Consider the following 17338-nt stretch of genomic DNA (forward strand, 5'->3'; position numbering starts at 1 on the left):
GAGGGACGCAGGGGCTGGTTATGCAGGGTCCCCTCACTCAGTGCTGAGATGCAGCCGGCTCTGGGGAGGGACGCAGGGGCTGGTTATGCAGGGTCCCCTCACTCAGTGCTGAGGTGCAGCCGGCTCTAGGGAGGGACGCAGGGGCTGGTTATGCAGGGTCCCCTCACTCTGTGCTGAGGTGCAGCCGGCTCTGGGGAGGGACGCAGGGGCTGGTTATGCAGGGTCCCCTCACTCAGTGCTGAGATGCAGCCGGCTCTGGGGAGGGACGCAGGGGCTGGTTATGCAGGGTCCCCTCACTCAGTGCTGAGGTGCAGCCGGCTCTAGGGAGGGACGCAGGGGCTGGTTATGCAGGGTCCCCTCACTCTGTGCTGAGATGCAGCGAGCTCTAGGGAGGGACGCAGGGGCCGGTTATGCAGGGTCCCCTCACTCTGTGCTGAGATGCAGCGAGTTCTGGGGAGGGACCCAGGGGCTACAAGGGGATTTTAAAAAGAGCGAGGTGAGTGCATGGAGTTAGGTCCATCAATGGCCATTAGCCAGACTGGGCAGGGATGATGTCCCTGACCTCTGTGTGTCCCTCCCGCGTGGGCACCTGGCCTGGCCACTGTGGGCACCCAGGACACTGGGCGGGATGGGCCTTTGGGCTGAGCCAGACGGGCTGGTCTTAGCTCTCACACGGGGATCTCATCCGGGGCTGAGATGCGGCTGCTTCTGGGGCAGGGCGACAGCATCAGAGCGGAACGAATCCACATGGGAGGGGGCGGGGGCAGGGTGAGACCTGGCAGGGGAAGCCAGGGAGCCACAGGATGTGCCTGGCCTGAGTCAGGGGAGGCAACCTCACTGCTGACTCAGAGCCCAGCTTGGGGGGGGGACTGGGGGGTGAGTCAAAGTGGGGCAGGGACGGCTCTGATGCAACAGTTGCCCCTCCTTGGGGGGGGGCATCAGCAGGGCGGGGGGCAGGGGCTGGGGGCGGGAGTGAGGGGCTCCGGCAGGGTTGGGGGGGCCCAGTCTCTGGCTCGGAGTGTTGCATTGAAAACTCCCCAATTCCTCCCCCCCGCGAGCAAGGGGGACAGACGGGGGGGGGCGGGGGCAGGATCCAGCCCCTCCCAGCAGGGCTCCAGATGCGGCCCCCGGCCCGGATCCCCCCTGGAGGGCGGGGCTGGTCCAGGTGACTGACCCAGGACCCCCCCCTGCTCCGCCGGTGTCCCCCCCCCCCAGTCCTGGCTCCTGCCCCGCCCCTTTGTCCCGGGACACATGCTCCTGGGAGCCCCGCCCCCGGCAGCCCCGCCCCCCCCGCCGCACCCCTGGGGCCGAACCGCGCCGGGGCAGAGACTGGAGCGGCCGGAGCGGAGCCCAGCGGCAGCTGCAGGTGCCCTCGCCCGGCCCGTCCCGTCCCGTCCGGCCCCGCTGCCCTGCCCAGCCCGGCCCGTCTGCCCTGCCTGCCCGTCTGTCTGTCTCCCTCGATCGGCCCCGGCTGCCCAGGTCCCTGCCTCCTGCTGCGCTGCCCTCGCCTGCGCCCTGCCTGGCTGGCCGCCCCGTCTGCCTCTTCCACCTCCCCCGGGACCGGGCTCCCTGCGCTCCTGCCGGCTCCCGGGACCGGGCTCCCTGCGCTCCTGCCGGCTCCCCGCCCCAGCACCCCTCTCCCCCTCCCCAGGCATCCCTCTCCCCATCCCCGCCCCAGCACCCCTCTCCCCCTCCCCAGGCACCCCTCTCCCCCTCTCCAGGCACCCCTCTCCCCCTCCCCGGGCACCCCTCTCCCCCTCCCCGGGCACCCCTCTCCCCATCCCCGCCCCAGCACCCCTCTCCCCCTCCCCAGGCACCCCTCTCCCCCTCCCCGGGCACCCCTCTCCCCATCCCCAGGCACCCCTCTCCCCCTCCCCGGGCACCCCTCTCCCCATCCCCGCCCCAGCACCCCTCTCCCCCTCCCCTCCTCGCAGCCCTTTCTCTCTCCCCCCCCCGCCCTGGGTTTGGGCCCCCCTTGTCACGCTGGCTGCACGCTGGTTGCTGAAGCGCCAGCGCCTCAGGGCAGCCGGGGAGTCCCTGGCCCCCTGCCTGCCCATGCCGCCCTATGCCCATGAGATGGGGGCCAAGCAGAAGCCCCCCGAAGCCACCACCCTGCCCGTGCCGGGGGCGCCGGGCGAGAACCTGCGGCGCTTGCGGCTGCGGAAGGGGCTGCTGAAGGCCGAGGGGCAGCTGGCGGGCTGGGGGCTGGCCCTGGCGCTCGGGGGCCTCCTGCTCATGGTGCTGCACGCGGAGCTGGCCTGGTTCGGGGGCTGCAAGGTAGGAGGCTGCAGACCCCCCCTGCTTCATCCCCAGCCCTGCCGGTGCCCCCACCCCTGCCCCCCAGCTCTGCCAGTGCCCCCCACCCCTGACCCCCAGCTCTGCTCCCCCCAGCCCTGCCGGTGCCCCCAGCCCTGCCCCCCCAGCTCTGCCAGTGCCCCCCACCCCTGACCCCCAGCTCTGCTCCCCCCAGCCCTGCCGGTGCCCCCACCCCTGCCCCCCAGATCTGCCCCCCCCAGCCTTGCCGGTGCCCCTCACACCCAATGCGCAGTCCCTGCCCCCCCAGCCCTGCTGGTGCCCCTCACTCCCAACCTGCAGCCTCTGCCCCCCCAGCCCTGCTCCCCCCCAGCCCTGCCAGTGCCCCTCACTGTTTATCCGCAGCACCTGCCAGCACGGCCGTGCCCCCCAACCCGCAGCCCCTGCCAGTCCAGCCTTCGGCTCCCCCCGTGCCCCTCACTCCCGACCCGCAGCCCCCCGATGTCCAGCTGGGGCACTTGCTCTGAGCCAGGCCATGGGGGCGGGGACAGTGGCTGTGGCTCTCAGCCCCATCCTGGAACCAGCCCCCATGTGCTGGAATTCGGTGCTTCGGGCCTGGCCTGCAGGAACTTCATTAGCCCAGTTATTTAATTACCACGTGTGGCCGGGGGCGGGGGGGGGGGGGAATCACGGGGCGGGGGCTGGGCGCCCGGGTTCCCATCCCTTCTCCTAGGCCCAGGAGTCCCGGGTTCCTGCCGGGGTCTCGGTCAGTGGGTTGGGTTTTGCTAACTCTCGTGGGTCTGTGACCGTCCCTGCACCCAGGACTGCCTGGCTCGGAGTCTGGAGCGGGCCCTGGCTCCGTCCTGGATCCTCTCCCAGCCCCTTCCCTCTGTGGGCATGTCTGGGCACGGGCAGGGTGCAAAACCCTGTGCTGGGTGTGGGGGCATCTCCCCAGCAGGCAGGGCTGGCCCCGATGCCCCAGGGGGCACCGTGCTACAGGGGGGCAGGGTGGGAGGCTCAGTGGGGAAACTGAGGCATGAAGCCGTGAGAGTTTTTCTCTCTCTCTCTGGGCACCTGCCATCTCCTCCCAGGGCGGCCCTCGGCCACCCTGCTCCCTCTCTGGGCACCCGCCAGCCCCATTCCCAAGACGCAGCCAAGACTAGCTGCTCCGATTGTTCCCAACACAATCGTGCCCTTTCCCCGGGCTGGGGGGGTGTTGATTCTGGGCCAGTGACAGGATAAATATTGATCCGGATGGAGGAGGTAGCAGTTTGCTACAGAGTGAGAGAAACCACCGGCCAAAGGCATGGGGAGGGAGACCTAGTGGTTGGGGCGGGGAGCCCGGACACCCGGGGTTCCACCGGGGCTGGATTCTGGGTCCCTGGGCCTGCCTTGCCTGCACCCGGCCTTCCTCTGCGGGATGAATCTCCGCATTCCCCGCGGCCTGGCTCCAAAACCTGCCCCACGGCCGCCTGGTGTTTGCTCAGGGTGGGGCTGGCAGCAGAGCTGGGGCGGGGGACGATCCCCACTCCCCACCCCCTGGGCCCGGGCGTCCTATTGGCCTTGCCTGGGTCGATTGCAAACAACGAGATTTTTGCACTGAGGCCTACAAGGCACATGGGTCAAACCCCCTAGAGCCACCCACCCGGCTGGGGGCAGGAAAGGGGGCTCGTGGCCTGTCCCCTCTGGGGGTGCTGGCTCCCATCTGGCCCTGGGGCAGGGACTGACTGGCTGGGGCGGGGACAGGGACTGGCTGGCTCAGGGGATCGGGGTACGGTGGAGGTGGGGCAGGGACTGCCTGGCTCTGGGGGAGAAGGGATCTATTGGGGGCCCCAGGGCAGGGACTGGCTGGTTCAGAGGGTTGGGGGGGGGCAGGGACTGGCTGTCTCAGGGAGTCAGGGGGAGGAGGGACTGGCTGGTTCAGGGGACCAGGGGGGCAGAGACTGGCTGTCTCGGGGGGTTGGGGGCCGGGGGGGTGGGGACTGGCTGTCTTGGGGGGTTGGGGGCCGGGGGGGTGGGGACTGGCTGTCTTGGGGGGCCGGGGGAAGGGGGGACTGGCTGGTTCAGGGGGTCGGGGGGGAAGGGACTGGCTGTCTCGGGGGGCCGGGGGGGCAGGGACTGGCTGTCTCAGGGGGCCAGGGGAAAGGGGGACTGGCTGTCTCAGGGGGGTGGAGGCAGGGACTGGCTGTCTTGGGGTCAGGGGGCGGGGGGGCAGGGACTGGCTGCCTCAGGGGGCCGGGGAGGTCGGGGGGGCAGGGACTGGCTGTCTAAGGGGGCCGGGAGCGGGGGTCGGGGGGTGGCAGGGACTGGCTGTCTCAGGGGGCCGGGGGGGGACAGGGACTGGCTGTCTCAGGGGGCTGGGGGGGTCGGGGGTGGCAGGGACTGGCTGTCTCGGGGGGCCGGGGGGGTCGGGGGGTGGCAGGGACTGGCTGTCTCGGGGGGCCGGGGGGGCCGGGGGGGCAGGGACTGGCTGTCTCGGGGGGCCGAGGGGGGGGGCCGGGGGGGCAGGGACTGGCTGTCTCGGGGGGGCCGGGGGGGCCGGGGGGGCAGGGACTGGCTGTCTCGGGGGGCCGGGGGGGCAGGGACTGGCTGTCTCAGGGGGTTTCACTCCAGTTTTCTCTCCTCGCTCAGTGGTTTGCGTATCTCTTCCTGGTGCGCTGCCTCCTCTCGCTCTCCACCATTGCCCTGCTGGCCCTCATCCTGGCCTTCCACGTCAAGGAGATCCAGGTACCCCCACGTCAGTCGGGCCAGGGTCCCGATCCCCCCGGGCTTGCCCCCCATAACGCTTCCCAGGAGGGGGGGCGCCGGTGGGGTTCCCGCTTGGGACTAACGCTCCCCTCAGCTGTTCTCAGCTCTACGGCAGCCAAGTCAACTAGGGACCCAGGCGCCCTGGCTCCCAGCCCCGTGTCCTGCTCTAACCACTAGACCCCGCTCCCCTCCCCGAGTTGGGAGACAGAACCCAGGCGCCCTGGCTCCCAGCTCCGTGTCCTGCTCTAACCACTAGACCCCGCTCCCCTCCCTGGGTTGGGAGACAGAACCCAGGCGCGCTGGCTCCCAGCCCCCACTCCAGCCCCCTCCGCCCAGTGACAGAAAACGCACCGGCAGCTTTTCCGGTAGTTGGGGCAGATCCCATCTAATCTCTGCAGATCAGGCTGAGTCTGCGCCTCACGCACTGGGGCCCATGTCCCCTCTGCACGTGCAGAGACACACACACAGATACACACACAGGCAGGGACACAGAGTCACACACACACAGATACACACACAGGCAGGGACACCGAGACACACACACACACACACAGATACACACACAGGCAGGGACACAGAGTCACACACACACAGATACACACACAGGCAGGGACACCGAGACACACACACACAGATACACACACAGGCAGGGACACCGAGACACACACACACACACAGATACACACACAGGCAGGGACACAGAGTCACACACACACAGATACACACACAGGCAGGGACACCGAGACACACACACACACACACAGATACACACACAGGCAGGGACACCGAGAGACACACACACACACAGATACACACACAGGCAGGGACACAGAGTCACACACACACAGATACACACACAGGCAGGGACACAGAGACACACACACACACACAGATACACACACAGGCAGGGACACCGAGACACACACACACACACAGATACACACACAGGCAGGGACACAGAGTCACACACACACAGATACACACACAGGCAGGGACACCGAGACACACACACACACACAGATACACACACAGGCAGGGACACCGAGACACACACACACACACAGATACACACACAGGCAGGGACACAGAGTCACACACACACAGATACACACACAGGCAGGGACACAGAGACACACACAGATACACACACAGGCAGGGACACCGAGACACACACACACACACAGATACACACACAGGCAGGGACACAGAGTCACACACACACAGATACACACACAGGCAGGGACACAGAGACACACACAGATACACACACAGGCAGGGACACCGAGACACACACACACACACAGATACACACACAGGCAGGGACACAGAGTCACACACACACAGATACACACACAGGCAGGGACACAGAGACACACACAGATACACACACAGGCAGGGACACCGAGACACACACACACACACAGATACACACACAGGCAGGGACACAGAGTCACACACACACAGATACACACACAGGCAGGGACACAGAGACACACACAGATACACACACAGGCAGGGACACCGAGACACACACACACACACAGATACACACACAGGCAGGGACACAGAGTCACACACACACAGATACACACACAGGCAGGGACACCGAGACACACACACACACACAGATACACACACAGGCAGGGACACCGAGACACACACACACACACACAGATACACACACAGGCAGGGACACAGAGTCACACACACACAGATACACACACAGGCAGGGACACCGAGACACACACACACACACAGATACACACACAGGCAGGGACACAGAGTCACACACACACAGATACACACACAGGCAGGGACACAGAGACACACACAGATACACACACAGGCAGGGACACCGAGACACACACACACAGATACACACACAGGCAGGGACACAGAGACACACACACACAGATACACACACAGGCAGGGACACAGAGACACACACACACACAGATACACACACAGGCAGGGACATAGACACACACACACACACAGATACACACACAGGCAGGGACACAGACACACACACACAGATACACACACAGGCAGGGACACCGAGACACACACACACAGATACACACACAGGCAGGGACACAGAGTCACACACACACAGATACACACACAGGCAGGGACACCGAGACACACACAAACAGATACACACACAAGCAGGGACACAGAGACACACACACAGATACACACACAAGCAGGGACACAGAAACACACGGATGCGTCTAGACTGGTAAACTTGCCAGCTGTCTACACTGGCCGCTTGACTTTGCACAAGAGCACTGACGTTCTAATGCAAGAATTTAGTGCTTCTTGCACAAATATTTTGAGGCTCCCGCTCAGGGATAAGCCCTCTTGTGCAAAAATACTTGAGCAAGAGGGCCAGTGTAGACAGGCACCTTAATGTTTTGCACAAGAAAGCCCGATGGCTAACATGGCCATCAGAGCTTTCCTGCGCAAAAGCGCGTCTATACTGGACACGGATGCTTTTGCACAAAAGCACTTTTTGCACAAAAGCATCCGTGCCAATCTAGACGCTCTTTTGCGGAAATACTTTTAACGGAAAAACTTTTCTGTTAAAAGTATTTCCGGAAAATTGTGCCAGTCTAGACGCAGCCATAGATTCACACAAAAACGTACACACAGATACAGACACTCACAGACATGCACAGACACACACACTTGCACAGACACGCAACCAGACACACACAAACACATGCAGATACACACACAGGCACGGGCACAGAGTCACACACACAAACACACAGATACACAGACACACACAAACATACACACACAGATACATGCACAGGAACAGACACACAGATACACATACAGATACACAAACAAATATACACACGCAGATACACACACAGGCACAGACACATAGATACACACATAGATGTGCACATAAACATGTACACACATACACACACAGGAATGGACTCTGAAACACACACATGTACACAAAGGCACAGACACAAATACACACACAAACATACACACGCATGGACAGACACACACGTACTCACACATACACAGAGGCAGGAAAACATCTGCACACAGATTCACACACACATGCATGGACAGAGAAGTGCACACACATGCACACACACACACACACACACACACACGGTGTTGGAGCTGCAGCCAGGTTTTGCAGTCCATAGGCAGGAGCGGGAGGTTGATCTTGTGAGGCTGGAAATTTCCTACCCTGGGTTATTGGGGCAGGTGAGCAAAGGGATGGCGGGTGTGAGTCACCCATACCCGCCTCTGGGCCCAGACACACACACGCCTCTTGGCACAGACAGACAGACATGTGTACACGGGGAGCAGGGCTCAGCCCACACACACACACACCCGACAGCGGGAGGGTGTCTGTGACTGCATTCTCTCTTGCTCGGCGGGGGCAGGGGCAGGGGAGTCTAATGGTTACAGGAGTGGGAGCCAGGACTCCTGGGTCTCACGCTCCCCCCGGCTCTCTCCCCCCACAGATCTTCATGCTGGACAACTCGCTCCAGGACTGGCGCATCGCCATGAGCGGCCCCCGGCTGGGCCTGATCCTGCTGGAGCTGCTGGTCTGCGCCCTGCACCCCTTCCCCATGGGGGGCTCCCCCTGCCTGGGCTCCGAGCAGGGCCCCTCCCTGCTCTTCCTGTCGGGGGCCGAGACGCTGCTGTCGCTGCTGATGTTCCTGCGGCTCTACCTGGTGCCGCGGGCGGCGCTGCTGCTGAGCCGGGTGCTGGGCGACGCCTCCTACCGCAGCATCGGCTCCCTCAACCAGATCCGCTTCCAGTACCCCTTCGCCCTGCGCCTGCTGGTCAACAGCCAGCCGGGCCGCGTGCTGCTGGTGCTCACGCTGGGCCTCTGGATCACCGCCTCCTGGGTGCTGTCCGTCTGCGAGAGGTGGGCCGTGGGGACGGGCGGGCGGCTGAGAGCAGACGACTGTAGGCCCAGGGGCACCGAGGGAAAGCGGCCAGTTTATGGCCCCAATGCATTGTGGGAAAGCGGCCAATGTAAGGCCCAAGTGCATCGTGGGAAAGCGGCCAATGTAAGGCCCAAGTGCATCGTGGGAAAGCGGCCAGCTTAGGGCCCAAGTGCATTGTGGGAAAGCGGCCAATGTAGAGCCCAAGTGCATCGTGGGAAAGCGGCCAATGTAGAGCCCAAGTGCATCGTGGGAAAGCGGCCAATGTAGAGCCCAAGTGCATCATGGGAAAGCGGCCAGCTTAGGGCCCAAGTGCATCGTGGGAAAGCGGCCAGCTTAGGGCCCAAGTGCATTGTGGGAAAGCAGCCAGCTTAGGGCCCAAGTGCATTGTGGGAAAGTGGCCAATTGAAGGCCAAAGAGCAGCATGGAAGAGGGGTCTGTGCCCAGAGCAGGCTGGGCAAGTGGCCAGGCAAACGAGACTGGGGCACAGGGGGAGGGGTCCTATTTCAGAGGTGGGGGTGGGCCCAAGGCAGGCTCCATGGGGGGTCACTGACACTGCCTTTGTGACCCCCATGCAGGGAGAAGGTGATGGGGGTGGGGCACCTGGAGGGGACGCTGTGGCTGATCCCCATCACCTTCCTCACCATCGGCTACGGCGACGTGGTGCCGGTGACAGTGTGCGGACGGCTGGTCTGTCTGTGCACCGGCATCTTGGTAAGAGTGCAGCCCAGCGCCCCCTAGTGTGGCCCCAGGGCCAGTCCCCCAGCCCAGCGCCCCCTAGTGCAGCCCCAGGGCCAGTCCCCCAGCCCAGCGCCCCCTAGTGTGGCCCCAGGGCCAGTCCCCCAGCCCAGCGCCCCCTAGTGCAGCCCCAGGGCCAGTCCCCCAGCCCAGCGCCCCCTAGTGTGGCCCCAGGGCCAGTCCCCCAGCCCAGCACCCCCTAGTGTGGCCCCGGGGCCAGTCCCCCAGCCCAGCGCCCCCTAGTGTGGCCCCTGGGCCAGTCCCCCAGCCCAGCGCCCCCTAGTGCGGCCCCAGGGCCAGTCCCCCAGCCCAGCGCCCCCTAGGCAGCCCCGGGGCCAGTCCCCCAGCCCAGCACCCCCTAGGCAGCCCCGGGGCCAGTCCCCCAGCCCAGCGCCCCCTAGGCAGCCCCGGGGCCAGTCCCCCAGCCCAGCGCCCCCTAGGCAGCCCCGGGGCCAGTCCCCCAGCCCAGCACCCCCTAGTGTGGCCCCAGGGCCAGTCCCCCAGCCCAGCGCCCCCTAGTGCGGCCCCAGGGCCAGTCCCCCAGCCCAGCGCCCCCTAGTGTGGCCCCAGGGCCAGTCCCCCAGCCCAGCGCCCCCTAGTGTGGCCCCAGGGCCAGTCCCCCAGCCCAGCGCCCCCTAGTGCGGCCCCAGGGCCAGTCCCCCAGCCCAGCGCCCCCTAGTGCGGCCCCGGGGCCAGTCCCCCAGCCCAGCACCCCCTAGTGTGGCCCCAGGGCCAGTCCCCCAGCCCAGCGCCCCCTAGTGCGGCCCCAGGGCCAGTCCCCCAGCCCAGCGCCCCCTAGTGCGGCCCCAGGGCCAGTCCCCCAGCCCAGCGCCCCCTTGTGTGGCCCCAGGGCCAGTCCCCCAGCCCAGCGCCCCCTAGTGCGGCCCCAGGGCCAGTCCCCCAGCCCAACGCCCCCTAGTGCGGCCCCAGGGCCAGTCCCCCAGCCCAGCGCCCCCTAGGCAGCCCCGGGGCCAGTCCCCCAGCCCAGCGCCCCCTAGGCAGCCCCGGGGCCAGTCCCCCAGCCCAGCGCCCCCTAGGCAGCCCCGGGGCCAGTCCCCCAGCCCAGCGCCCCCTAGTGTGGTCCCAGGGCCAGTCCCCCAGCCCAGCACCCCCTAGTGTGGTCCCAGGGCCAGTCCCCCAGCCCAGCACCCCCTAGTGCGGCCCCGGGGCCAGTCCCCCAGCCCAGCACCCCCTAGTGTGGCCCCAGGGCCAGTCCCCCAGCCCAGCACCCCCTAGTGTGGCCCCAGGGCCAGTCCCCCAGCCCAGCACCCCCTAGTGCGGCCCCTGGGCCAGTCCCCCAGCCCAGCACCCCCTAGTGTGGCCCCGGGGCCAGTCCCCCAGCCCAGCACCCCCTAGGCAGCCCCGGGGCCAGTCCCCCAGCCCAGCGCCCCCTAGTGTGGCCCCGGGGCCAGTCCCCCAGCCCAGCGCCCCCTAGTGTGGCCCCAGGGCCAGTCCCCCAGCCCAGCACCCCCTAGGCAGCCCCGGGGCCAGTCCCCCAGCCCAGCGCCCCCTAGTGCGGTCCCTGGGCCAGCTCCCCAGCTCAGCGCCCCCTAGGGCGACCACAGGGCCAGCCTCCCAGCCCAGCACTGCCCTGGGGCCAGCCACCCCCAGCACAGCGCCCCCTAGTGCTGCTGTAGGGCCAACCCCCCACCCCAGCGCTCCTAGTGCTGCTGTAGGGCCAGCCCCCCCAACCCAGAGCCCCCTAGTGCAGCCCCTGGGTCCAGCCCCCCTGCCCACCACTGCCTAATGTGTCTCCGGGGCCAACCTCCCCCCAGCCCAGTACCCCCTAGTGCAGCCCCAGAGCCAGTCCCCCTGCCCACCACTGCCTAATGTGTCTCCTGGGCCAACCTCCCCCCAGCCCAGTACCCCCTAGTGCAGCCCCGGAGCCAGCCCCCAGCACAGCGCCCCCTAGTGCGGCCCCGGGGCCCTGCCTGGATAACCACATCCCCGACTCTGCCGCAGGGCGTGGGCTGCACTGCGCTGCTGGTGGCCGTGGCAGCCGACAAGCTGGAGTTCAGCCGGGCGGAGAAACACGTTCACAACTTCATGATGAACATCCAGTGCACCAAGGAGGTAGGGGGAGCGCCAGCGCCCGCCCCCTTCCCAGCGCAGGATGAACCCAGGGGTCCGGGTTCCCTCCCACCCCGCTGCCCAGTGCTGGGACTGGGGGGAGGGCCAGGGCCCCCAATGCTCCCCCCCTTCTGGCCAGGCTCTACCCCACCCCCACTGCCCAGAATGAGGTGACACAGGGGCATTGTGGGAAAACGGCCAAGGCTCCTGGGTCCAGGTGCATGGTGGGATGGGGGAATTAAGCTCCAAGGTGCATGGTGGGAAAATGCCCAACCCTATGATCCAAGTGCATTGTGGGAAGTATAGGAAGGACCCCTCCCCCAGAGCTGGGGCAGGCATGGGGCAAGGCACAGCTGCCCCAGTGCATTGTGGGAAGAACCAGGGGCCCAGGATCACATCCTGTCTCCTCCGCACCCCCAGTTGAAGAACTCGGCTGCCAGCGTCCTGCAGGCAGCTTGGTTCTGCCACAGGCACAGCAGGGCCAGGGCCGGGCCCCGGGCGCGGGCACATCACAGGCGCCTGCTGGCGGCCATCCACAGGTGAGTGACGGCACCCGGGTCTGCTCCCAACCAGGGAGCAGTGGAGTCTAGTGGTTAGAGCATGGGGCTGGGCGGCAGGACTCTGGAAGGGGAGTGGGGTCCAGTGAGACTGGGGGCCCAGGCCTGGGCTGCAGGTGGGGAGTGAGGTCGCAGTGGGGGCAGGGCTGAGCCAGCAGGGTCTGAGGGTGGGGGGGTGAGGGGCACAGGCAGGGCTGGGCCGGCAGGAGCTGTGGGTCGGGGGTGAGGGGCACCAGTAGGGCTGTGGGGGGTAGGGGCAGTGGGTTGGGAGTGAGGGGCTGGGGCAGGTCTGGGCTGGCAGGGGCTGTGGGTCAGGAGTGAGGCTGCTGGGGGGGCAGGGCTGAGCCAGCAGGAGCTGTGGGTCAGGAGTGAGGCTGCTGGGGGGGCAGGGCTGGGCTGGCAGGGGCTGTGGGTCGGGAGTGAGGCTGCTTGGAGGGGGGCAGGGCTGGGCTGGCAGGGGCTATGGGTTGGGAGTGAGGCTGCTTGGAGGGGGGCAGGGCTGGGCTGGCAGGGGCTGTGGGCCGGGAGTTAGGCTGCTGGGGGGGGGCAGGGCTGGGCCGGCAGGGTCTGAGGGTGGGGGGGTGAGGGACACAGGCAGGGGTGGGCTGGCAGGAGCTGTGGGTCGGGGGTGAGGGGCACCAGTAGGGCTGTGGGGGGTAGGGGTTAGTGGGTTGGGAGTGAGGGGCTGGGGCAGGTCTGGGCTGGCAAGGGCTGTGGGTCGGGCGTGAGGCTGCTGGGGGGGGGCAGGGCTGGGCCGGCAGGGGCTGTGGGTCGGGCGTGAGGCTACTGGGGGGGCAGGGCTGGGCCGGCAGGGGCTGTGGGTTGGGAGTGAGGCTGCTGGGGGGGGCAGGTCTGGGTTGGCAGGGGCTGAGGGTCGGGAGTGAGGCTGCTGGGGGGGGCGGGGCTGGGCCGGCAGGGGCTGTGGGTCAGGAGTGAGGCTGCTGGGGGGGGGCAGGGCTGGGCCGGCAGGGGCTGCGGGTGGGGGTGAGGCTGCTGGGGGGGCAGGGCTGGGCCGGCAGGGGCTGTGGGTCGGGAGTGAGGCTGCTGGGGGGGCAGGGCTGGGCCGGCAGGGGCTGTGGGTTGGGAGTGAGGCTGCTGGGAGGGGGGCAGGGCTGGGCCGGCAGGGGCTGTGGGTCGGGAGTGAGGCTGCTGGGGGGGCAGGGCTGGGCCAGCAGGGGCTGTGGGTCGGGAGTGAGGCTGCTGGGGGGGCAGGGCTGGGCCGGCAGGGGCTGTGGGTCGGGCGTGAGGCTGCTGGGGGGGGGCAGGGCTGGGCCGGCAGGGGCTGTGGGTCGGGCGTGAGGCTACTGGGGGGGCAGGGCTGGGCCGGCAGGGGCTGTGGGTCGGGAGTGAGGCTGCTGGGGGGGCAGGGCTGGGCTGGCAGGGGCTGTGGGTCGGGAGTGAGGCTGCTGGGGGGGCAGGGCTGGGCCGGCAGGGGCTGTGGGTCGGGCGTGAGGCTGCTGGGGGGGCAGGGCTGGGCCGGCAGGGGCTGTGGGTCGGGAGTGAGGCTGCTGGGGGGGCAGGGCTGGGCCGGTAGGGGGTGGGGGGCACTGGCTGAGCCCTTTCTCTTGGCTCGGCAGGTTCCGAGAGGTCCGGATTCGGCACCGGAAGCTCCGAGACCAGGTGAACGCCCTGGGGGATGCGTCAAAGGTGAGTCCTGCCTGCGTGGCCCGGCCCAGTGGAGGGGTCACTGAATCGAGGGTCCCTGAGTCCTCTGACCTCCCCGGGCCCTTAAGTAACCAGCCCCACAGCCCCCTGCTCCGGGACGACCCAGGACTGAGCCAGCGGGGGGCTGGGAGCCAGGGCTCCTGGGTTCTGTCCCTGGCCCAGGGAGGGGGTGGGGGCGGGTGGTCAGAGGCAGGGCTGCGGGCTGGGAGCAAGGGGCACTGGCTGCAAGGCGCTGCTGCCCAGGGGCTGTTTGTCCCCCCAAGGCTCCGCTGGGGGGTGTGTGACCCTTGGCTGCTCCTCCACAGATGCAGACGCTCCTCTGCGACCTCAGCACCGGGCTCAGCGGCTCCCAGCGGGGCCTGGAGAAGCGAATCGATGCCCTGGACCAGAAGCTGGACACTCTGACGCAGCTGGTGACGGCTGCCCTGGAGGCCAGAGCACCGCAGGAGCTGGGACTGCTACAGCCCCACGACAGCCAGACAGGTGGGCACAGTGCCCCTCGCTCCTGCCCCACAGATCCCTGGCCCCCCAGTGCCCCTCGCTCCTGACCCACAGATCCCTGGCCCCCCAGTGCCCCTCGCTCCTGACCCACAGATCCCTGGCCCCCCAGTGCCCCTCGCTCCCGACCCGCAGATCCCTGGCCCCCCAGTGCCCCTCGCTCCTGACCCACAGATCCCTGGCTCCCCAGTGCCCCTCGCTCCCGACCCGCAGATCCCTGGCCCCCCAGTGCCCCTCGCTCCCGACCCGCAGATCCCTGGCCCCCCAGTGCCCCTCGCTCCTGACCCGCAGCCCCTGCCCTCCCCAGTGCCCCTCGCTCCTGCCCCGCAGATCCCTGGCCCCCCAGTGCCCCTCGCTCCCGACCCGCAGATCCCTGGCCCCCCAGTGCCCCTCGCTCCCGACCCGCAGCCCCTGCCCTCCCCAGTGCCCCTCGCTCCTGCCCCGCAGATCCCTGGCCCCCCAGTGCCCCTCGCTCCTGACCCGCAGCCCCTGCCCCCCAATGCCCCTCGCTCCTGCCCCGCAGATCCCTGGCCCCCCAGTGCCCCTCGCTCCTGACCCCAAGCCCCTGCCCTCCCCAGTGCCCCTCGCTCCCGCCCCGCAGATCCCTGGCCCCCCAGTGCCCCTCGCTCCTGACCCGCAGATCCCTGGCCCCCCAGTGCCCCTCGCTCCTGACCCACAGATCCCTGGCCCCCCAGTGCCCCTCGCTTCTGCCCCGCAGATCCCTGGCCCCCCAGTGCCCCTCGCTCCTGACCCGCAGATCCCTGGCCCCCCAGTGCCCCTCGCTCCTGACCCGCAGATCCCTGGCCCCCCCAGCCCCCCTCGCTCCTGACCCGCAGATCCCTGCCCCCCAATGCCCCTCGCTCCTGACCCACAGCCCCTGCCCCCCCCAGCCCTGCCAGTGCCCCTCGCTCCCGACCCGCAGCCCCCCCCAGTGCCCCTCGCTCCTGCCCCGCAGATCCCTGGCCCCCCAGTGCCCCTCGCTCCAGACCCCAAGCCCCTGCCCTCCCCAGTGCCCCTCCCTCCTGACCCCCAGCCCCTGCCCTTCCCAGCCCTGCCGGTGCCCCTCACTCCCGACCCGCAGCCCCTGCCCTCCCTAGTGCCCCTCACTCCTGACCCGCAACCCCTGCCCTCCCCAGCCCTGCCGGTGCCCCTTACTCCCGACCCGCAGCCCCTGCCCCCCCAGTGCCCCTCACTCCCGACCTGCAGGTCCCTGGCCCCCCCAGCCCTGCCGGTGCCCCTCACTCTTGACCTAGTCCCTGCCCCACCCCACCGTGCCCCTCATTCCTGACCCACAGCCCCTGCTCCCAACCCGCAGCCCCTGCCCCCCCAGTGCCCCTCATTCCTGACCCACAGCCCCTGTCCCCCCAGCCCTGCCGGTGCCCCACTCCCAACCCGCAGCCTCTTGAGGGTCCACCCTTTAGCTCCTCCCCCCAGCTTTGCCTACTACCCTGCCCCCCTTAGTGTGTGTGTGTGGGGGGGGAGCTAGGGTGTGATAAAGGGCTCCTTTGGTGTAACCTGTCTCCATTTCTCTCTGCTCTGCAGGCCGCTGAGGGGCTCACCCGGCGTTGGAGCCCAGACCCTGATCAAGGGGGCGCCTGCCCCATAGGGGCCTGCCAGGACTCAGCTCCCTGTACCAGGGAGATGCCTCTGGGGGGGCTGGAAATGGGTGAACAGCGCCACCTGCTGGCCACAGCGCCAGGGGCTTGTACACCAGAGGGGGCCTGGTTAGGCAGCTCTGCAAGGCACTGGCATGAAACACGCAGGGCACAGGCCTTGCTGGAGGGGATTCTCACTGGGGAACAATCTGGGGGGCCGGGGCAGCAGGCCCACGCTTTGCAGCAGGTGTGCAAAGACGGAAGCCATGTGCTTTGCACCAGTAGATTTGATTGTGAAATGTGTGAGCCAGGGAGGGCATATGCTTTGTGCACTGGGCTGTGGATGGTGAACGCTCCAGGCCCTGACACGGCGCGTCTATGCACAAGGCTGAGCGGTGAATGCGAGCCGGTGTGCAAAAGCACCAGGCTGTGAAGTATGGCCAGCCTCCCCATCGCACTGGAGCGCTGGGATTGTGAACAAGTGTGTGAGGGATGCTAGCTGTAAAACATGGCAGACGTGTGTTTTGGCTCTGGCGTGCGAGGGACAAGTGTGCAAGGCTTGGGAAGCACTCGCTTTGCACAAGGGACTTTGGAATTTTGAAACACAGAGCTCACAGGCGGGCAGCTCAGCGTGCAAGGGGGTGAAGTGTGAAAAACAGCAGAGCGTGCACACTCGCACTGGGTATCTCAGACCACGGCGCTCAACCCAGGCACCCGGCGGTGCGTACATCACCAGGCGTGGCCAACGCTGGTTCTCCTCCGCGGCCAAGCCCCGAGCAGCATGAAATGCCCCTTGGAACGTGGGCTTTAACTCAGGGGATAGTGGTGCCCTGTGGGTTTCACTCGGTCCCCTGAGGACAGTAGGGGCCTGTGGGCTCCCCCTTGCCCGACTCAGGGCATCAATCCAGGGGTCCTGGCCGAGCCCAGCCCCCGTGATTTCCTTCCAATTCCCTACAGTTCCCACGAGTTTGGGTCTCCCTCACCTGCTGTCCCAATGCCCCAGAGCCACTTGCATCTCAGGAGGTGGGGGAGGGGTCCCTGTAGAGCCAGGCCCTGCCCCATCCCAGAGCGGCTGCATCTGCACCCAGGTAGGGGCCCTCTCTAGATATCTGGGCTTGAGTCAGGACTATCATAGGGAAAAACAGGCTTGAGAAATGTATGAGGGGGAGGGGCTGGCATCCCCATACAGGGCAGCCCGGGGGCGAGATGGGAGCATGATGGTACCAGACACAGCAGCAGCGCGGGGAATAAAAGCCATTTGCCAAGTGTCCGTCTCAGCTTC

At 67.3% G+C, this 17338-nt stretch overlaps 1 protein-coding gene across 3 annotated transcripts; it reads left to right on the forward strand.

The window, feature by feature from the left end:
• The first annotated feature begins 1324 nt into the window (after window positions 1–1324).
• Window positions 1325–17322, forward strand: KCNN4 (potassium calcium-activated channel subfamily N member 4). 3 transcript variants are annotated; one of them, XM_075908260.2, is made up of 9 exons: window positions 1325–1366; window positions 4885–4980; window positions 8505–8914; window positions 9512–9647; window positions 11634–11744; window positions 12162–12280; window positions 13876–13945; window positions 14269–14446; window positions 16004–17322. In XM_075908260.2, exons 3-9 carry the CDS (start codon window positions 8511–8513, stop codon window positions 16009–16011), a joined length of 1026 nt encoding a protein of 341 aa, XP_075764375.2. In that variant the 5' UTR covers window positions 1325–1366; window positions 4885–4980; window positions 8505–8510; the 3' UTR covers window positions 16012–17322. The 3 variants fall into 3 exon arrangements, with proteins under 3 accessions (XP_075764375.2, XP_075764374.2, XP_089628644.1); XM_075908259.2 differs by lacking the exon at window positions 1325–1366 and adding an exon at window positions 1941–2277; XM_089772518.1 differs by lacking the exon at window positions 1325–1366 and adding an exon at window positions 4001–4024.
• The last annotated feature ends 16 nt before the right edge of the window (window positions 17323–17338 follow it).

The sequence above is a fragment of the Pelodiscus sinensis genome, chromosome 22 (assembly GCF_052426305.1).
Source record: "Pelodiscus sinensis isolate ZL-2025 chromosome 22, ASM5242630v1, whole genome shotgun sequence".
NCBI classification, from domain to species: Eukaryota; Metazoa; Chordata; order Testudines; family Trionychidae; genus Pelodiscus; species Pelodiscus sinensis.